The following is a 20,923-nucleotide window of genomic DNA, read 5'->3' on the forward strand; positions in this document are numbered from 1 at the left end:
GTATCTAATGCGTAAGGCTGGGTTGTTTGGTTGCCGATGTTTTTCATTTGCTATTTTTCTCAGGTCTTTTCTGATGGTCATTCCTGGTCAAACCATTTGTCAGCGTTTTGCCTTTTAACAGGCTTCCGCTTTTGTTTTACAAGGTCAGCTTTAATAGCTGCCTTGTGAAATATCATATTGATATAATCAATGGCCATGTTTACACCATCTTTGGTAGGAACATATTGATTTTGGTCAAATAGTGACATGTCATTCATCCGATCAGGTGAGTTCAAGGCCATGGTGAATTTGTCTCCACTGTCTGGGGCCCATCTGTAAGTAGGATTTAATGTATACAGCTTACTGGGTCCCCTTGTTGTGTCACTCATTGGACCTGAGACTTTAAAGAACACATTGATTTGGTTGTGGTCTGAAAAGGGGGATTGCTGTCTGACAGTGAATGCACTGATAGTGGAGGGGTCCATGTCAGTGATTGCATAGTCTACTACACTAGACCCTAGAGCTGAGGAGTATGTGAATCTCCCTAAAGAGTCCCCTCTGAACCTCCCGTTCACTATGTACAGGCCTAAGGCCCGACAGAGATGCACTATCTCTTTGCCATTCTGATTGATTTCAGAGTCAAGGCTGTTCCGATGGCTGACGGTTGGTGTGGTAAACAGGGGGGGCTCACCAAATACATGGTGGCTGCCCTGTGGGTCTATGACATCAGGTTCAATTCCTGTTCGTCCGTTCAGATCTCCAGTTAGAAGCACATTTCCCTGGGCCTGAAAATAGGCTATTTCTGAATGGAGAGTTTCAAAAATGTCTTCTTCAAAATAAGGAGAATCTACTGGGGGTATATAAAGAGCACACACGTATAGATTCCTGTCAGTTATGCCCAGGGCTTGATCTAACCTTAGCCAAATGTGTGATTTACCTTGTTTTACTACTGAGATCTGATGGCAAAGATCTCCTTTATACCACACCAAGATCCCCCCCGATGTTCTGCCCTTGCGTATGTTTTTTGATTTTATAGAGGGCACCATTACTTCATTATAACCTGGAGGACAGTGAGTGAGCAGATCATTTTTACACCATGTTTCTGTTCATATAATTAGATCAACATCTTTGATAGATTCTAAGAACTCTGGATTCTCACTCTTAACCTCAAAGGTTGAGGAGTGGAGTCCCTGAATATTCCAACAGCTTATATGAAAAGAACGCATCTTTTAAAAAATACAAAACAATCAAAATGAACCTGTATAGTGAGACAAATATATAAAAAAAAACAAAAAAACAACAACAAATAAAACAACTATTTTCACTAATATTGCTATTGTACTGATTACTACGATAACATATAAATGTAATGTCTTAGCTGGACAGAAGTCGGGTGCACAGGGTGTGCAGCATCATCCTGATGTCTCCCAGTTCAGAGGTAGCAGGGGGAGGGAGGGTGGCAGCAGGCTGGGCTACAACTGCAGCATAGCTCCGCTGCTGTAGGCGGGGAGGGAGACAAGGAGCAGCTGTTGCTGCATATCTCTGCTGCTGATGTTGTGCAGGTGTTGAGCTGGGTGAAAGCAGCCTCCTCTGGGTGTGTTGGGGGCGTGGGGAGTGGGAGGTCCAGGCTGAGCTGTTGTGTCTCCTCACAGCAGGGGTGGTGATCCTGGGGTGGTGATGGGGAGGAAGCGGTGTGGGAGGGTCTATAAGGCCTCTAGAGGAGGGGGTGGGAGGACTGCGTCCCAGGGCTGCATCTTTGAGGGTCTTTGCAAATATCCCCACCCTCTCTCTGTGTAGGTGGAGTCCATCATAGAGGTCCCAGGGGCCAATGGTTGAGTGGAGGGCCAGGTGGAAATTTGGTAAGGTGGCACATCCTTTTCTGATCTCCATATTAATGTCATGGATGACATGAGGAGGGGTGTCTGTCCTTGGCAGCAGGGTGGAGACCACAATGCGGGTGTCAGGGAATTCCTTACTGGCCTGCTCCGCCATTTTCCTCACTGCCTCAGCAGTGTCCCTACGGAGGGTGTGCAGGTCATTTGTTCCCGTGTGGATCACCAGGTACTGAGGGCTCCTGAGGGTCTCCTTTTTCAACAGCTTCATGGCCTGGCCTGGGGGGCTGCAGTGTTTAGACAGCACCTTTTTATCAGGGAAAAGCTTTCTTGGGTCCAGGAACTTCCCGTTTGAGTCAGCCAGCAGGACCACTTGTGGGTCTTGTTCTTCCTGCTGAGTAGAGGGAGGCTGGGATGGGCAGAGCTGGCTGTGGGCAGCTGGCTGTGTGGGTGTATCAGGACGGGCCAGGGTGTTGTTGGACTGGGTGCTGAGCAGAGAGGGTGGGCCAGGGACACTGGCAGGAAGAGTCTGTGTCTCTCTACTCGTCATTGTGAGGACTGATGAGAGTTTCTCTGTCAGGTGTTGGACCTGCCTGGTGAAGCTCTTCTCTCTACACTCAGCATCCTCCCTCACCTTGGCTAACTGAACACGGAGCACACTGTTCTCCTGTTTGAGTGCCTCTACACTTCCTCTGAGGTCAGATGCCAAAGCCTCGTTGTCGCTCTTGAGCTGCTGGAGGTCCTCTTTAAGCTGCTGCAGAGTGTTGTCTGGGGGACCAGACTGCCTGGCCTGGGTCCGCTCTTTGAATTCTGCAAAGTCCAGCTCCAGCAGGGCCATACTCTCCTTCAGCCGATTGTTGGAGCTGGCCGGTGTGGGAGGGGCAGAGATGGACAAGGTGTTGGGGTTCTCTATTGGGCTCTCATCACCTTCGCTATCAGAGGGGACATCAGAGGGGACATCAGAGGGGACATCAGAGGGGACATTGATCCTCTTTGTGTCCACCTCAGCTTTCAACAGGGGGAATGCCTCTTGGAATGACTCCAGGTTGGCTTCATTCCCTTGGACCATGACCTTTCCTTTGGTGTAGTATGTGATGGTGAGCAGAGGGTCATCTTTGTCAAGGTGTTCATCTTTACACATTTTTAATCTGCCTCCTGAGCCGATGCCCTCTCTGGATACGTATGCATAATTCCTGCACAGAGTATCTTTCCAGATGTAGATGGAATCAGTGAAGAATATGAGGTTCTTCTTCTTCCTTCCTCCTTTTTGTTGGGCATAGTCAGTGAAGAGGACCTCTGGGTTTCCACACAGTGTCTTCTCCTTGTGTTTGTCCTTCGCATTTACACTCTTGCATTTAGCAGGATATTCAATCTCTCTTCCCTCTGCTCTGAGAGCTGAGAAGTTCTTTTTTGCCTGCTGGACAGTTTCCATGGCGACCACTTGTTTTGTTCCAAAGAGAGGCCAGGCTAATTAATTAGCTTACAAATACTTTTCTTTTCCTTTCTTTTTATCTTCATGAAATAATTCACAGTTTATAATGTTCCTCTACCTTCTTTGGTGCAGCTCCTTCCAACAGTGGCAGGTAACAGCTGGCAGCCCACAGCTAGCAGCCCACAGCTAGCAGCCCACAGCTAGACGGTTGACAGTTGTCAATTGGTAGTTGAAAGCTAGTTTGTAGTTTCAACTCAAAAATACATCCAAAAATTGCGTTTCTTCCTCTGGTTTCTGTCGATCAATGTCGTTAACTCTTCTTTGGAGTTAATTCTGCAGATTTTCCTATAAAATGTCTCACTTTTTAGGTCCAATTTCGATTTTTTGTTCAGGAGCTCATTTCTGATGCAGCTTACTCAAATCAAAACGATCTCTCTCTGTCTCCACCTGTCTCTCTCTCTCTGTCTCCACCTGTCTGTCTCTCTCTCTGTCTCCACCTGTCTCTCTCTCTCTCTCTGTCTCCACCTGTCTCTCTCTCTCTGTCTCCACCTGTCTCTCTCTCTCTCTCTCTCTCTCTCTCTCTCTCTCTCTCTCTCTCTCTCTCTCTCTCTCTCTGTCTGTCTCCACCTGTCTGTCTCTCTCTCTCCACCTGTCTGTCTCTCTCTCTCTCTGTCTCCACCTGTCTCTCTCTCTCTGTCTCCACCTGTCTCTCTCTCTCTCTCTCTCTCTCTCTCTCTCTGTCTCAACCTGTCTGTCTCTCTCTGTCTCCACCTGTCTCTCTCTCTGTCTCCACCTGTCTCTCTCTCTCTCTCTGTCTCCACCTGTCTGTCTCTCTCTCTGTCTCCACCTGTCTCTCTCTCTCTGTCTCCACCTGTCTGTCTCTCTCTCTGTCTCCACCTGTCTCTCTCTCTCTCTCTGTCTCCACCTGTCTCTCTCTCTCTGTCTCCACCTGTCTCTCTCTCTCTCTCTCTCTCTCTCTCTCTCTCTCTCTCTCTCTCTCTCTCTCTCTCTCTGTCTGTCTCCACCTGTCTGTCTCTCTCTCTCCACCTGTCTGTCTCTCTCTCTCTCTGTCTCCACCTGTCTCTCTCTCTCTGTCTCCACCTGTCTCTCTCTCTCTCTCTCTCTCTCTCTCTCTCTGTCTCAACCTGTCTGTCTCTCTCTTTCTCCACCTGTCTCTCTCTCTCTGTCTCCACCTGTCTCTCTCTCTCTCTCTCTCTCTCTCTCTCTGTCTCAACCTGTCTGTCTCTCTCTGTCTCCACCTGTCTCTCTCTCTGTCTCCACCTGTCTCTCTCTCTCTCTCTGTCTCCACCTGTCTGTCTCTCTCTCTGTCTCCACCTGTCTCTCTCTCTCTGTCTCCACCTGTCTGTCTCTCTCTCTGTCTCCACCTGTCTCTCTCTCTCTCTCTGTCTCCACCTGTCTCTCTCTCTCTGTCTCCACCTGTCTCTCTCTCTCTCTCTCTCTCTCTCTCTCTCTCTCTCTGTCTCAACCTGTCTGTCTCTCTCTTTCTCCACCTGTCTCTCTCTCTCTGTCTCCGGAAGTCCCCGGACTGGCTTCAGTAGAAGCTGCTGGGACTCCCAGCAGCTTCTACTGAAGCCAGTCCGGGGACTTCTCTCTCTCTCTCTCTCTCTCTCTCTCTCTCTCTGTCTCCACCTGTCTCTCTCTCTCTCTCTCTCTCTCTGTCTCAACCTGTCTGTCTCTCTCTGTCTCCACCTGTCTCTCTCTCTGTCTCCACCTGTCTCTCTCTCTCTCTCTCTCTTTCTCTCTCTCTCTCTCTGTCTCCACCTGTCTGTCTCTCTCTCTGTCTCCACCTGTCTCTCTCTCTCTGTCTCCACCTGTCTGTCTCTCTCTCTGTCTCCACCTGTCTCTCTCTCTCTCTCTCTCTCTCTCTCTCTCTGTCTCCACCTGTCTGTCTCTCTCTGTCTCCACCTGTCTCTCTCTCTCTGTCTCTCTCTCTCTGTCTCCACCTGTCTGTCTCTCTCTCTGTCTCCACCTGTCTGTCTGTCTCTCTCTGTCTCCACCTGTCTTTCTCTCTCTCTCTGTCTCTCTCTCTGTCTCCACCTGTCTTTCTCTCTCTCTCTGTCTCTCTCTCTGTCTCCACCTGTCTGTCTCTCTCTGTCTCCACCTGTCTCTCTCAATTCAATTCAATTCAATTCAATTCAATTCAATTCAATTCAAAGGGGCTTTATTGGCATGAAAGTTAAATTAAACAATGTTGCCAAAGCATCACAATACAAAATAATGAACAACATTAACAGACATTTCAAATTTTTACATATTATTGATGATATATATATACAGTGATACAATTACATTTCAACACGTGTGTGTGTGTGTGTGTGTGTGTGTGTGTGAGTCTCATTCACTGTCCCTCAGGTTGTGGCATGTGTATACATATTGGGCAGCAAGGTGTGCCTTGTCTCCTTCTCCTAGGAGTACTCTCAGTCTTGAGAGGTCATCAACCTCCTTGAAACCTGGGATTACAGAGTTCAACTTGTTCCAATAAATGCTCCTTACTTCGTTGAATGTTTGGCACTTCAGGAGGAAGTGCATCTCTGTCTCAGTCTCACCTGTCGTACAGTGACCACATGTTCTGTTCTCTTTTGGTTGCCAGGATCTTTTGAGTCTTCCTGTTTGGATTGCCAGTTTGTGGTCACTGAGCCTGTACTTGGTTAGGATCTGTCTCTGCTTTCTATCTCTGACAGTAGAGAGATACTCTGCCAGCTCATACTCTCTGTTTAGAGCCAGGTAACATTCTAATCTACTTTGGCTTTTAGTTTCTTCTTCCCAATGTTGTAAATAGTTGTCTTTACATTGTGTTATAATGCGTTTGACTGTGATTGGTGTTTGGAGAGCAGTGTTGTTGAGAGACTGGTCAGAGTGGCTCTGAGAGGGGGCAGCTAGCCTCAGCACCAGCTGACATAGGGGACTCTTCTCTGGGGTTAGCTCTTGGCTTTGGAGGGCTTTGGAGTGGAGGGTGTCTCGGGGGCTGGATCTAAGGTGGTTAAAGAATGTCAGTGCTCTCTTTTGAGTGTTAATGATCAGTGGGTATCTGCCTAATTCTGCTCTACATGCATTTGTTGGTGTTTTTCTCTGAACACGTAAAATGTATCTGCAGAATTCTGCATGGAAAGACTCTGTTGGATGTTTGTCCCAGCGGGTATAGCTCTGGTGACTGAGTGGACCCCATACTTCACTACCGTACAGCGCAATGGGCTGGATCACACTATCAAAGATTTTGAGCCAGATTTTAATTGGAATTTGGACATTATAAAATGTTCTCTTAATTGCATTAAGAGCTCTTCTGGCTTTTTCTTTGAGTGCATTCACTGCCATGTTGAAACTTCCTGATGCTGTTATGGTTAAACCGAGGTAGGTGTAACTCATACTATGTTCCATGATATGATTATTTATGGTAAACTGGTATTTGTTCTCCTGACATCTGGGGCGTTTTTGGAAAACCATGACATTAGTTTTCTTCATATTGACTGCCAGGGCCCAGTTCTTACAGTACTGGTCTACTATGTCCAGCTGTTGTTGTAGTCCTTGTTCAGTAGGAGACAGCAGAACAAGGTCATCAGCATAAAGCAGACACTTCACCTCTCTCTCTAGGAGGGAGAGGCCAGGAGCAGCACAGTGATCCAACTGAACAGCAAGTTCATTTATATATATATTAAATAAAGTGGGACTTAAATTGCAACCCTGACGAACACCTCTTCTCTGGGTGAAGAATTCACTTTGTTTGTCTCCAGTTTGAACAGCACACTTATTCCCTAAATACATTGATTTAACCAGATCGTACATTTTGCCCCCTATACCACAATGTAGAAGTCTATGATAGAGCCCTTCGTGCCAAATAGAGTCGAAAGCTTTTTTGAAATCAATGAAACAAGTGAATATCTTACCATGTTGTGTTTGGTGTACATGTTTGTTAACTAAAGTGTGAAGGGTATATACATGGTCGGTGGTGCGGTGTTTTGGAAGGAAGCCAATTTGATTTTGACTCAAGATGGATTGTCGGTTAAGGAAATCTTGTATTCTTTTATTTAGAATACTACAGAATAATTTCCCCAGACAGCTGCTGACACAGATGCCACGGTAGTTATTAGGGTCTGATTTGTCTCCACTCTTATGAATGGGGGAAATGAGCCCTTTGCACCAGATGTCAGGAAAACATCCTGACTGCAATATGATATTGAACAGCTTTAATACTGTACCCTGCATCTCTGGGGTGCTGCATCTGAGCATTTCGTTTTGAATGTTGTCTGGGCCACAAGCTTTCCTTGGCCGGAGAGATTGTGTCTGTGTGGTCAACTCTTCCCAAGTCATTGGGAAATCAAGGGGGTCCTGGTGGTCTTTAATAGTTTCTTCTAATGTTTGGAGTTTCTCTTTTGTAATACATTGATCTGAATTCATTAGATTTATTGGTATGTCTTTGTACAAACTTTCAAAATGTTCTCTCCAGATGTCACCGTTTTGGATGGGTAATGCTTGCGGTTGTTTTGTGTTGAAGTTGCTCCACAGATCCCAGAATTGATTTTGATCAATGGCTTTCTCAATATCCTCAAGTTTCATGTGGGTATCATTTTGTTTTTTGTTCCTTATTGTACATTTATATTTGTTTAAAAGGTCATTGTATCTAATGCGTAAGGCTGGGTTGTTTGGTTGCCGATGTTTTTCATTTGCTATTTTTCTCAGGTCTTTTCTGATGGTCATTCCTGGTCAAACCATTTGTCAGCGTTTTGCCTTTTAACAGGCTTCCGCTTTTGTTTTACAAGGTCAGCTTTAATAGCTGCCTTGTGAAATATCATATTGATATAATCAATGGCCATGTTTACACCATCTTTGGTAGGAACATATTGATTTTGGTCAAATAGTGACATGTCATTCATCAGATCAGGTGAGTTCAAGGCCATGGTGAATTTGTCTCCACTGTCTGGGGCCCATCTGTAAGTAGGATTTAATGTATACAGCTTACTGGGTCCCCTTGTTGTGTCACTCATTGGACCTGAGACTTTAAAGAACACATTGATTTGGTTGTGGTCTGAAAAGGGGGATTGCTGTCTGACAGTGAATGCACTGATAGTGGAGGGGTCCATGTCAGTGATTGCATAGTCTACTACACTAGACCCTAGAGCTGAGGAGTATGTGAATCTCCCTAAAGAGTCCCCTCTGAACCTCCCGTTCACTATGTACAGGCCTAAGGCCCGACAGAGATGCACTATCTCTTTGCCATTCTGATTGATTTCAGAGTCAAGGCTGTTCCGATGGCTGACGGTTGGTGTGGTAAACAGGGGGGGCTCACCAAATACATGGTGGCTGCCCTGTGGGTCTATGACATCAGGTTCAATTCCTGTTCGTCCGTTCAGATCTCCAGTTAGAAGCACATTTCCCTGGGCCTGAAAATAGGCTATTTCTGAATGGAGAGTTTCAAAAATGTCTTCTTCAAAATAAGGAGAATCTACTGGGGGTATATAAAGTCTGTCCTTGGCAGCAGGGTGGAGACCACAATGCGGGTGTCAGGGAATTCCTTACTGGCCTGCTCCGCCATTTTCCTCACTGCCTCAGCAGTGTCCCTACGGAGGGTGTGCAGGTCATTTGTTCCCGTGTGGATCACCAGGTACTGAGGGCTCCTGAGGGTCTCCTTTTTCAACAGCTTCATGGCCTGGCCTGGGGGGCTGCAGTGTTTAGACAGCACCTTGTTATCAGGGAAAAGCTTTCTTGGGTCCAGGAACTTCCCGTTTGAGTCAGCCAGCAGGACCACTTGTGGGTCTTGTTCTTCCTGCTGAGTAGAGGGAGGCTGGGATGGGCAGAGCTGCCTGTGGGCAGCTGGCTGTGTGGGTGTATCAGGACGGGCCAGGGTGTTGTTGGGCTGGGTGCTGAGCAGAGAGGGTGGGCCAGGGACACTGGCAGGAAGAGTCTGTGTCTCTCTACTCGTCATTGTGAGGACTGATGAGAGTTTCTCTGTCAGGTGTTGGACCTGCCTGGTGAAGCTCTTCTCTCTACACTCAGCATCCTCCCTCACCTTGGCTAACTGAACACGGAGCACACTGTTCTCCTGTTTGAGTGCCTCTACACTTCCTCTGAGGTCAGATGCCAAAGCCTCGTTGTCGCTCTTGAGCTGCTGGAGGTCCTCTTTAAGCTGCTGCAGAGTGTTGTCTGGGGGACCAGACTGCCTGGCCTGGGTCCGCTCTTTGAATTCTGCAAAGTCCAGCTCCAGCAGGGCCATACTCTCCTTCAGCCGATTGTTGGAGCTGGCCGGTGTGGGAGGGGCAGAGATGGACAAGGTGTTGGGGTTCTCTATTGGGCTCTCATCACCTTCGCTGTCAGAGGGGACATCAGAGGGGACATCAGAGGGGACATTGATCCTCTGTCCACCTCAGCTTTCAACAGGGGGAATGCCTCTTGGAATGACTCCAGGTTGGCTTCATTCCCTTGGACCATGACCTTTCCTTTGGTGTAGTATGTGATGGTGAGCAGAGGGTCATCTTTGTCAAGGTGTTCATCTTTACAGATTTTTAATCTGCCTCCTGAGCCGATGCCCTCTCTGGATACGTATGCATAATTCCTGCACAGAGTATCTTTCCAGATGTAGATGGAATCAGTGAAGAATATGAGGTTCTTCTTCCTTCCTCCTTTTTGTTGGGCATAGTCAGTGAAGAGGACCTCTGGGTTTCCACACAGTGTCTTCTCCTTGTGTTTGTCCTTGGCATTTACACTCTTGCATTTAGCAGGATATTCAATCTCTCTTCCCTCTGCTCTGAGAGCTGAGAAGTTCTTTTTTGCCTGCTGGACAGTTTCCATGGCGACCACTTGTTTTGTTCCAAAGAGAGGCTAGGCTAATTAATTAGCTTACAAATACTTTTCTTTTCCTTTCTTTTTATCTTCATGAAATAATTCACAGTTTATAATGTTCCGCTACCTTCTTTGGTGCAGCTCCTTCCAACAGTGGCAGGTAACAGCTGGCAGCCCACAGCTAGCAGCCCACAGCTAGCAGCCCACAGCTAGACGGTTGACAGTTGTCAATTGGTAGTTGAAAGCTAGTTTGTAGTTTCAACTCAAAAATACATCCAAAAATTGCGTTTCTTCCTCTGGTTTCTGTCGATCAATGTCGTTAACTCTTCTTTGGAGTTAATTCTGCAGATTTTCCTATAAAATGTCACACTTTTTAGGTCCAATTTCGATTTTTTGTTCAGGAGCTCATTTCTGATGCAGCTTACTCAAATCAAAACTCTCTCTCTCTCTCTCTCTCTCTCTCTCTCTCTCTCTCTCTCTCTCTCTCTCTCTCTCTCTCTCCAGATAAGCTGTTTCAGCCCAACATCTCTGTGTCCTCCTCCATGTACGGGGTCTCCGGGGCCCAGCAGCAGGGGTTCCACGTGTTCAGAGGCTCCACCTTCACCATCAGTTGCTCCATCCAGCCTCAGTACCCAGGAGGCTCCTTCCTGCTCAGCTCCTCCACTCACAACGACACCCAGCCAGCTGTCAATCACTCTGCCCACTTCCTGTTCCTGGCTGCAGAGCCCGCCCACCAGGGAAACTACAGCTGTGTTTATCACGTTTCTCAGGACTCCTCCTCTGAGAGCCGTCTGCTCTCCGTCACCGTCACAGGTGAGCTGTTAGAGTTTACTGTAGGACAGAGCGTGATGCTCCCCAGGAGAACGCTGGTGAGGACTGAGTGTTTTACTGAAGCAGTCACACCCTTACATCACATGTAGCTTTCCAGAGCAACGTACAATAAGTGCAATGAACCGTGAAGACATGAATCCAGAACACACATTCTCCAGTCAGCTGTAGTTTACATTGGAGTATTGCCATGAGTACTGAGTGTTCAACAGATACAGCTAGCAGCTTCTCCCTTCAGTCCTACTGTCTGGTATGAACAGGAGAAAGGGTTGGGGTTGAATGGAGATCTTAAGAAGATGTAGTTTATTGTAATATAACTGTAGAGAGGAGTCTCCATGCTGAAGTGGGTTCAGGTCTCTGTGTGTTTGCTGACTCTTGATGTGATGCTCTCCATGTGTTCCATCAGATCCAGAACCTTTTATCATCCGAGCCGTCGTCCTGCCGCTGACTCAGCTGCTGGTGCTGCTGGTGAACATCGGACTTTACTTCTACTGCAAGGTACTGAAACATGTTGTTGTTCCACTGACTGAATGATGAGGGACGGAAACATGTTGTTGTTCCACTGACTGAATGATGAGGTACTGAAACATGTTGTTGTTCCACTGACTGAATGATGAGGGACTGAAACATGTTGTTGTTCCACTGACTGAATGATGAGGGACTGAAACATGTTGTTGTTCCACTGACTGAATGATGAGGGACGGAAACATGTTGTTGTTCCACTGACTGAATGATGAGGGACTGAAACATGTTGTTGTTCCACTGACTGAATGATGAGGGACGGAAACATGTTGTTGTTCCACTGACTGAATGATGAGGTACTGAAACATGTTGTTGTTCCACTGACTGAATGATGAGGGACTGAAACATGTTGTTGTTCCACTGACTGAATGATGAGGGACGGAAACATGTTGTTGTTCCACTGACTGAATGATGAGGGACTGAAACATGTTGTTGTTCCACTGACTGAATGATGAGGTACTGAAACATGTTGTTGTTCCACTGACTGAATGATGAGGGACGGAAACATGTTGTTGTTCCACTGACTGAATGATGAGGGACTGAAACATGTTGTTGTTCCACTGACTGAATGATGAGGGACTGAAACATGTTGTTGTTCCACTGACTGAATGATGAGGTACTGAAACATGTTGTTGTTCCACTGACTGAATGATGAGGGACTGAAACATGTTGTTGTTCCACTGACTGAATGATGAGGTACTGAAACATGTTGTTGTTCCACTGACTGAATGATGAGGTACTGAAACATGTTGTTGTTCCACTGACTGAATGATGAGGTACTGAAACATGTTGTTGTTCCACTGACTGAATGATGAGGTACTGAAACATGTTGTTGTTCCACTGACTGAATGATGAGGGACTGAAACATGTTCTTGTTCCACTGACTGAATGATGAGGGACTGAAACATGTTCTTGTTCCACTGACTGAATGATGAGGGACTGAAACATGTTGTTGTTCCACTGACTGAATGATGAGGGACTGAAACATGTTGTTGTTCTACTGACTGAATGATGAGGGACTGAAACATGTTGTTGTTCTACTGACTGAATGATGAGGTACTGAAACATGTTGTTGTTCCACTGACTGAATGATGAGGTACTGAAACATGTTGTTGTTCCACTGACTGAATGATGAGGGACTGAAACATGTTGTTGTTCCACTGACTGAATGATGAGGGACTGAAACATGTTGTTGTTCCACTGACTGAATGATGAGGGACTGAAACATGTTGTTGTTCCACTGACTGAATGATGAGGTACTGAAACATGTTGTTGTTCCACTGACTGAATGATGAGGTACTGAAACATGTTGTTGTTCCACTGACTGAATGATGAGGGACTGAAACATGTTGTTGTTCCACTGACTGAATGATGAGGGACTGAAACATGTTGTTGTTCCACTGACTGAATGAAACAGTGTGTGTTATTGAACAGGAGTGATGCAGGAAGTCTCACTGTGTGCTGTCATGTCTCTCCAGGCCACCAGGGGGCGGAGGCCGAGCCGACAGGAGGACATTGAGCTGGATGACCTGGGTGTTCCTGCTGAAGAGGAAGGAGCTCAGGGAGCAGAGTAGCAGCTCCAAGGAGCTCCTCTCACACACATGGGTTCATCAGCTCTTATAGCTTTTAACCAACGTTAGAAAATATAGCTTTCACTCTGAAAGTCACCAACAATGTGTGAGTGCCTCATGTTTCCTGACTTCCTGTCAGCTCCAAGCCCATTGGTTCCCACTGAAGATGAAGATCTTTAAAAAACATCACAAGTTAGTTTGATTTAGAAAAGTCAATGCAGTCGGTGCAGTTTGAAACCAGACACACCAACCCAGGCCGCTCAGGAACTAAGTCGACCAATTAATGCCATATATTAATGTTCACATATCCTCTAGAAACAGTGTTACAAAACCCAGTGTTTGAGTCTAATGTAGTGATCCCTGAGATAACAGGAGGAACGCGTTACAGCGCCACCTCGTGTTGCATTTGTAGACTTCGACCACAACAAGGTTTTTTTATATTCAATCAACAAATGAAACAAAGTACACTTTTTAAAATGTTACGTTTTTCTCAACAATTGATCTGATCAGCGAGACAGGATATTTGATCCCCTCGTGGGTCACATGGGTCATTTCAGCAGCAGGAGCAGATTTAGCTGATCAATATCCAGATAGGAATTAAACAAAAGTAAATAATCCACACATTTCTTATTTCACAACAACGCTGATGTTTTTTTATTTCAGAAGAATTCAGCTTGATTTTGGTCTGAAGAGATTGTTTGTAAAAAAAAAAAGCTTTTTCAGAGAAATCTGATTATATTTGTAATTTGCCAAAATGTATAAGATTTTAACTTTTCTTTAATGTTCTTATTTCACATGTACTGAGCTCAGTTTGGAATCATTTTCAATCATTCAGGATTTTTCTTACGTTATATCATGTTTTATGTTATTTTCTGTATTTTGTAGTAATTGAGCTGTTTTTAAGAACTCCACCTATTGGAGAGCATTCCCAAATCCATAAGATATTAAATACTAACATGTTGTAATTCAAAATGTACATCATTTTGTAGAAGTTTCCTTTTTGAAAGGTCATGTGCTTTGTTATGTGATCAAGATGTGCTTGTTTTTGTATTATTGAGGATTGAACTTATTTCACAAAATGATCAATAATATGTAATCATTACTTTTTGGACTTTTATGAAACATTTACATTTCTTTAAAATTTCACTTTTTTCAAAGAACTCAGAATATTTTTGTGATTTAGGATTTTCCCAAATTAAGGAGACTAATTATTTCGAACTTAAAATGTTATCATTGTCCGTAAACAAGTGTTGTGATTTTGGAACCGAGAAATGTTTTTGCTTCATAAGAATTTTGAGTCATTTTGTTGTTTTTTGCATTTCTGAAGAATTTAGCTTTGGCCTATTAAGGTTTTTAGATGTGGCTTTTTTTAACAAATGTTGTATTTGAAGATTTTTCATGATTTTGCTTAAATCTTGCATCACAAATTATTTTGATTTTATCATGAAGAGTTTTGACCAATTTGGTTTCCATGAGATTACGATGAAGCAAATCGTCTTGAATTCTGAACACAGCAGAACCCTCCAGAAATCATGAGATGTTCAACATCACTGTAATAAATGCTGTCATTTGCTATGTACCAAAAAAATAATAAAACTTCTTTAAAATCCATGAAAGTCTGAGAGTGAGCTGATTTCAAAAGTGTTTCTCCTGGTTGGAACATGATGTGCTTGCTTTGTTTCTGTGTGAGAACTCGGAGAACCCTGAGAAGTACTGGTAAGGTAACCTCACCTTAAGTGAGAAGTACCCTTCTCTGAGGGTCAAGAAGAACATCCAAGAGGAACATTAAAAGCTGATGTTATGAGATTTTAAGACCAGTACAGGACATTCACTAAGAAACTACTTTTATTGTGAAAACAAAGATCGGCACACCGAATATTTTTGTAGTCTATCAGGACCATCATTTGTTTGTGACGCTGCACCTCAGAGAAGGTGTGGTTATAGTCAGGCTTATAAAGTGTGGCGAAAAACAAAGTCAGCTGATCGAATGCACCTCTTTCCACATCTACACTCCATCAGCTGATTAGTTCTATTTGCCGTCCACACTGAATATGAGAGGGGGGAAATGAAAATAACAAATGCTTTAGACAATAAGAAACATAAAGTTGAGTTGCTCAATTTTTTTAGATTGTCAATACTATTACTGTATAACTAATATATCAGGTTAAGAGGCACATTCAAATAAAGATTGATCTTCAAATACATGTTGTCTTTTGAATTGTTTGTCTAAAGTCAAGGATCTAGAACTGGTACTTAGTTTTAATGATACAGTCTGGTTATTATGCTGTTTGGAGGAGGCCTCACAGGTAAGAGCACTAACTAGCTACCATCACATGTACCTTAGCTTGACTTAAATGTATTACACGTATAATTAAGTGATATCAAAATAGAAATAACTAATGTCCTGCAAACATTAAAAGGTCCCATGTCATGGCCATTTCCACTGATCATAATTCCATTGTTGAGCTCTACTAGAATACATTTATATTGTGCAATTTTCCAAACTCACTTTGGTTTCTCAAACAGCATCTCTGTAAACTACGTGTATTCACTGAGTTTCACTCTCTGCCTTTAACGGCTCTTTGTAGCTCCAGTAGCTCCAGCCCCCACCCTCCCTGTGAGCACAGTGTGCTCTGATTGGTCGGGATGTTGTGAATCGCGCTGAGCTCCGTGGAGGTGTGGTTTCCTTGTTTAGCGATACACAGCGAAACACAGCCAAACTCACCCTGAGCACACACAAAGTCACAGCCGAAGTAAGAACAATAAGTGTGTCTTCTTGATATTGAGTAAGAAAAAGGTTGATGAACGCTGTGAGAATGGGTCTGCAGAGAGAATGGGTCTGCAGAGAGAATGGGTCTGCAGAGAGAATGGGTCTGCGGAGAGAATGGGTCTGCAGAGAGGATGGGTCTGCAGAGAGAATGGGTCTGCAGAGAGAATGGGTCTGAGGAGAGAATGGGTCTGCAGAGAGAATGGGTCTGAGGAGAGAATGGGTCTGCAGAGAGAATGGGTCTGCAGAGAGAATGGGTCTGCAGAGAGAACTTCAGAGAGATCCCAACTGTCTGTTATCAGCCTGCAGCCAGGGAGGAGAGATCAGCAGAGCTGCATGCACTGAGTGTGTGTGTGAGGAAGTCCGTGGATTGGTCAATTTGGACCAATCATCCGGGGCTTAACGTAATGGCTCCACGGATTGGTCCATTTGGTTCCGGGTACGGTTGACATCATGCGGTACCCGGAAGAATCAAATGGACAGTGGCGTATCTCCAACGAGGCGTTTTGGGGAGGTCTTCTCTGTGTTAGAGTTTTACTCGTTACAGGGTGTACTTTGAGGGTTTGTGACTCTGCAGACCGTTTACATGCAGAAAAACCTTCGTAACACACAAGGGGACGGGTAAGAACCAGAGAAGCATGACATGGGACCTTTAACACCCTCACCTGTCTTAAGTTCCTCCCTTTGTTTTATTATTTGCCTTATCAGCTGAACAGGTATGCAGGGGTTATTATCAGCAAGATAGACTTAGATATGCAACTAAAAACAAGCTCAACAAAGTAATACATACAAATTACTTCTACAAATATTAATACCACAGTGTGAAAATAATCCAGTACTGGTAAACCATGTGCATTAAAAACCTTACTTAAGTTAACGTGTAGGTATTTAAGTACTCTAGTGTTAACGGTGCATTACATTGTTCCCTATTCTGTATATCTGTATCTGGATTAATAACCCTGCTGCATTTATTGCATATTTTACTGTTTTTTTCCCCAGAATATTAATTGCCTTTTTTATAATTGGCACCAGGGAGCTGCAACCACCTACACAATTATTATTCACAATGAATTTAAGATAAACTCAACTGTGTTTAAATTATATAAAAAGTTTAATAGACATTATTTTTATTAATTTCGAATGATTTCAAAGTTCTAGGCCACCATTGAGCGCTGTTAAAAAGCAACATATTAAACCCCAGAATGCACCATGGTTCCTATTCTCTATTAAACAATATTTAGTCTTAAAGTGACTAAAATAACAGGGGTGAACAAACTGGTCTATGTCCCTCACAAAGCAATACTTAACAATAACAACAACCGTGATGCTTCAGCATTAAAACACCACAGACCAGTGGTTTTCAAAGTGTGGGAAGGTGAACCTCCCCTCAGAGAACATAAGAACAGCCACGCCCCCCCCCCTCCCAATTATTATTGCTATTATTATTATTATTATTATTATTGTTGCTATAATGCAGGGGTATTCAATTGCATTTCAAAGAGGTCCAGTGAGATGTCATTAAAGGCTCTGTTTTCGACTTTTTCTCTCTTCTTGTCTCGTCTCTGTGTTTGAATCTATCGAGCTGACTCACTGACTGCACCGATTTGATTGGCTGAGCAGCGTCACCTCCTTAAAACATTAAACAATAACTTTTTTAAACCTTTTTATCTTTATGTTTTAAACATATTTTTTGAACATTTTCAACATGGTGGATAAATCCTTATATGCTCCCGGCAACACACTGAACGTCAACTCTGCCTCCTTATTACACTCAGCCCTACTTTAGTGGGAACAATGAGTGCGTCTGTGATGCGCACAGGCGGATGATGCACTTGATGCAGGCATGCAAAGTAGATAGGAATAAACACGTTAACCGGTCAAAGATATCGGACAGATAGGCCAACATTGCAACCTAGTTCATGTCCTCCATGTGCTTGACCAGTCGGGAGCTGATTTCGGCGAGGAAGAGGAGAACTTCCTTGCGCAAATCACACAAGCGAGTGAGGACCTTGCCCCGGGACAGCCACCGGACCTCGGAGTGCAGCAGCAGCTGGTGGAAGTGAGCGCCCATCTCATTGCAGAGGATGGAGAAGAGAGGGGCATTCATGGCGCATAAAGTTAGCTTAAGATAACTAACTAGATTTCACTGTTTCTCGTCATTCTTTTCACACGCTGCGCCTCCTCTGAAGCTCTCTGGCGCCCCCCGGGGAGGTGCGCCTCACACTTTGAAAACCGCTGCCATGGACTGTTAATATAAAGAAAACACAGAGACTCAAAACCGAGGTCACAATATCAATGGATCCAGGAGAGCAATAACCTATAGGCAAAACACAGAAGATCAACACAATATATGACATCAAATGAACTTACCAAAGCTGAAGGCTCACTTGAAAAGAAAAGCGGCACTGCGGTTCTTCCTCTGCACCTCCAGTTTCTCTCCAAGACTGAGGCCCAATCCCAAATCACCCCCTCGACCCTACCCCTCCGTGACGGAGTGAACTCCGTCTGTAGCCACACTCGCTGCTGAATGAAATTCCCTCCATTAAGGGTTAAGGGTATAAATACAGCGGCAAGCTTTGGGACGGCCTCCCCTCTCTCCGGCAGAAACAGGAAATGCCGTAACTGTATGTAACAACGGTTTCAAATCAGAAACTCTTTGACAAAAAATGTAAATTAATAACTCAAATAAAACTCCAAACATCTTTCATTGTGTTACTTTTTTGTAAAACTCTTTTAGTTTTAAACCTGATGTTTATGAGCTTCTTAGTTTTTGCAACAGTCTGTAAATATACACAACTTTATAATACAATGTACACATTTACCTTGTTCTAGACTAAACCCAGGTATGATCCTAAGTTAAAACATGTGAGGTTATCATGAGGTTGTTAACATCGTAGTTTATCAGTGGATGTTTGCTGGAACTACTTGTTAACAGCTTGTTCCCTGACGGACACACACAGCGTGACTCCGGTCAGGTAGAGACCGATCTCGGTACACCGTGCAACACTATTACATACGCCAAATCTCCTTATGTTGACATGTTAGCAAAGCGCCACCTGGCTGTATCTGCTACCTCTGTCCCTAGAGAGGGTGTTCTCCACAGCAGGAGACATTGTTAGTGCCAGCAGATCTGACCTTTCAGCAAACAATGTGGACAAGTTCATCTTTCTTTAAAAAAAACATGAAAATACAATGATAAGCAAGTCCTAATGTCAAGCTGGCTGCTTAGGTACGAGTACAGTACAGTTCAAATACAGATTACTTCAGTTCATCGAAATGCTGCACCTTAATGTTTTTTTATTATATTTTGTATTTATTTGAGTGAATATTCACAGTTTGATAATAATTAAAAACCCCAAACTAATAGTTTATATTTTGTGAGTACTGGTACAGTAAAGTTTAAATACAGATTATTCCAGTTCATCAAAATGCTGCACCTTAATGTTTTTTTATTATATTTTGTATTTATTTGAGTGAATACATTATTCACAGTTTAATAATCATTTAAAAAACCCAAGAAATATTTTATGTTTTGTGATGATTTTTTCTGCTGTACCGAAAACGTACCGAATCGAACCGTGACCTAAAAACCCAGGTACGTACCGAACCAAAATGTTTGTGAACCGTTACACCCCTACCCACAATGCATCTCATTTTGTTACATGCACACTGAAGAGACTTGCAATTATTTGCCCTGAGCTTCTGCTTTCAGACGTAGTTATTTACTAAGTTATTATCCTATCCGATAACAATCCAATTCAGAGGCAATAATGTAATATAATACATTATTTTACATATATTATATATTTATATAGTTACAACCGGCCCTCTGAGTGCAACCTTTATTCGAATGTGGCCTGCTATGAAATGGATCAGATGTTTTCATCTTGTGTTTTCTCTCTCGTGTGAGTTCCACACGTTCACTCTACGGTGTTGTTTACCTTCTGTGATGCGCGAGCTGATGTTGTCACGTCATCATCACTACTTGTCAAGACGAGTTAACTTTCTTTTTTCTCAACTTTGTGTGGAAAAATGCAGGGATTATGCGGCCTTTTGATAAATATGCGGCCTTTTAAAAATCTGCGCCATTTTGCTGATTATGTGGTAAATTCTGCGATCGCGTTTTTCTGGAGGGTCTAAATAACCATGTTCAAGTCTGCATACATTAGCTTCAACAATGCTTTCGCGGGTTTACCACGGCCACAAAGTGCACTGCATTTAGCTTAGCTACAATTAGCTTAGCCGCATTTAGCTTAGTCACCATTAGCTTAGCCGCAATTGGCTTACACCGTTTAATGGTTAATAAGCTTAATATTACAAACACCACTCATAATCTGACTGTTTTTTAACATGTCAACAATTCATAAACACATTCAAACACAATTCAAAAATGTTAAGGAACACATTTATAGAGCTGAGTATCAAAAACCTTCAAGCTAACAAGCTAACTAGATGCTAAATAAATGCTGACTCACCGGACAATCGTTAATTATGGAGGATCAGTGTCAGAGTTTCTCCCCAAAGTCCTCCCTGTTTCTACAGCTACTCTGCAGTTAGGCAGCTATTCATTCTCTGGAACGAGCTACCTCTCCTCTGTGAATTTACATCCAAATTATACATTTAAACAACTTCTTAAAACTTAACAGCTGCTCCATGCGCTGCTGCAGAGGAGACTCAGAGCCGTTGCTAGTTATAACGGCTGTCTTTGCTCAGTGAGGCGTTCAGGAACCTCTGTAAAAATCTATTAACATTAAGATAACATGGGTTACACTCTAGAATTAGCCAACATTTATAGCACACTTTCTGGGGAAGACTTTCAGAATTAAATTCCCCGTTAAACCCCTATAAGTACTATAAGGGACGTATAAAATGTAATGTATTATTATTATTAAATACAAAACATTATAAATAAATAAAGTACATCTTATCTTAAAAAGTCCAATTATCTTATCCCACAAAAGAGGTGCTTTGACCACAGCTTCCATGCCAGTAACTGCCTGTAGCTTCTCACAGGACACCCATTGGTTTGGACACAAACAAAATGACTTGAAACGTCACAATATAGATTTCTGTGATAACAAAGCCGCCGTGCAAGGTAAAGTTTTCATGGAAATAGAAGCTTGAATGTTGTGGCAAAAACCTGAAAGCTATTTTCAGTTGGTTTTAATAAACAAACACTAAAAAGTGCTCAAGACAGGCG

The 20,923-nt window shown here is 43.6% G+C and overlaps 1 protein-coding gene across 1 annotated transcript in view; it reads left to right on the forward strand.

Moving 5' to 3' along the window:
• LOC307042907 (scavenger receptor cysteine-rich type 1 protein M130-like) overlaps window positions 1-14,062 on the forward strand; it is a gene marked incomplete at its 5' end in the record, with an annotated part of 104,190 nt that extends 90,128 nt beyond the window's left edge. The window contains 3 exons of the mRNA XM_079687065.1: window positions 10,540-10,848; window positions 11,270-11,361; window positions 12,864-14,062. Of these exons, the coding sequence (XP_079543191.1) occupies window positions 10,540-10,848; window positions 11,270-11,361; window positions 12,864-12,959 (497 nt within the window). The 3' untranslated portion in view covers window positions 12,960-14,062. The remainder of the gene's footprint in view (window positions 1-10,539; window positions 10,849-11,269; window positions 11,362-12,863) is intronic.
• Window positions 14,063-20,923: the final 6,861 nt, after the last annotated feature.

This window comes from Notothenia rossii (genome assembly GCF_949606895.1).
Source record: "Notothenia rossii genome assembly, chromosome: 6".
NCBI classification, from domain to species: Eukaryota; Metazoa; Chordata; class Actinopteri; order Perciformes; family Nototheniidae; genus Notothenia; species Notothenia rossii.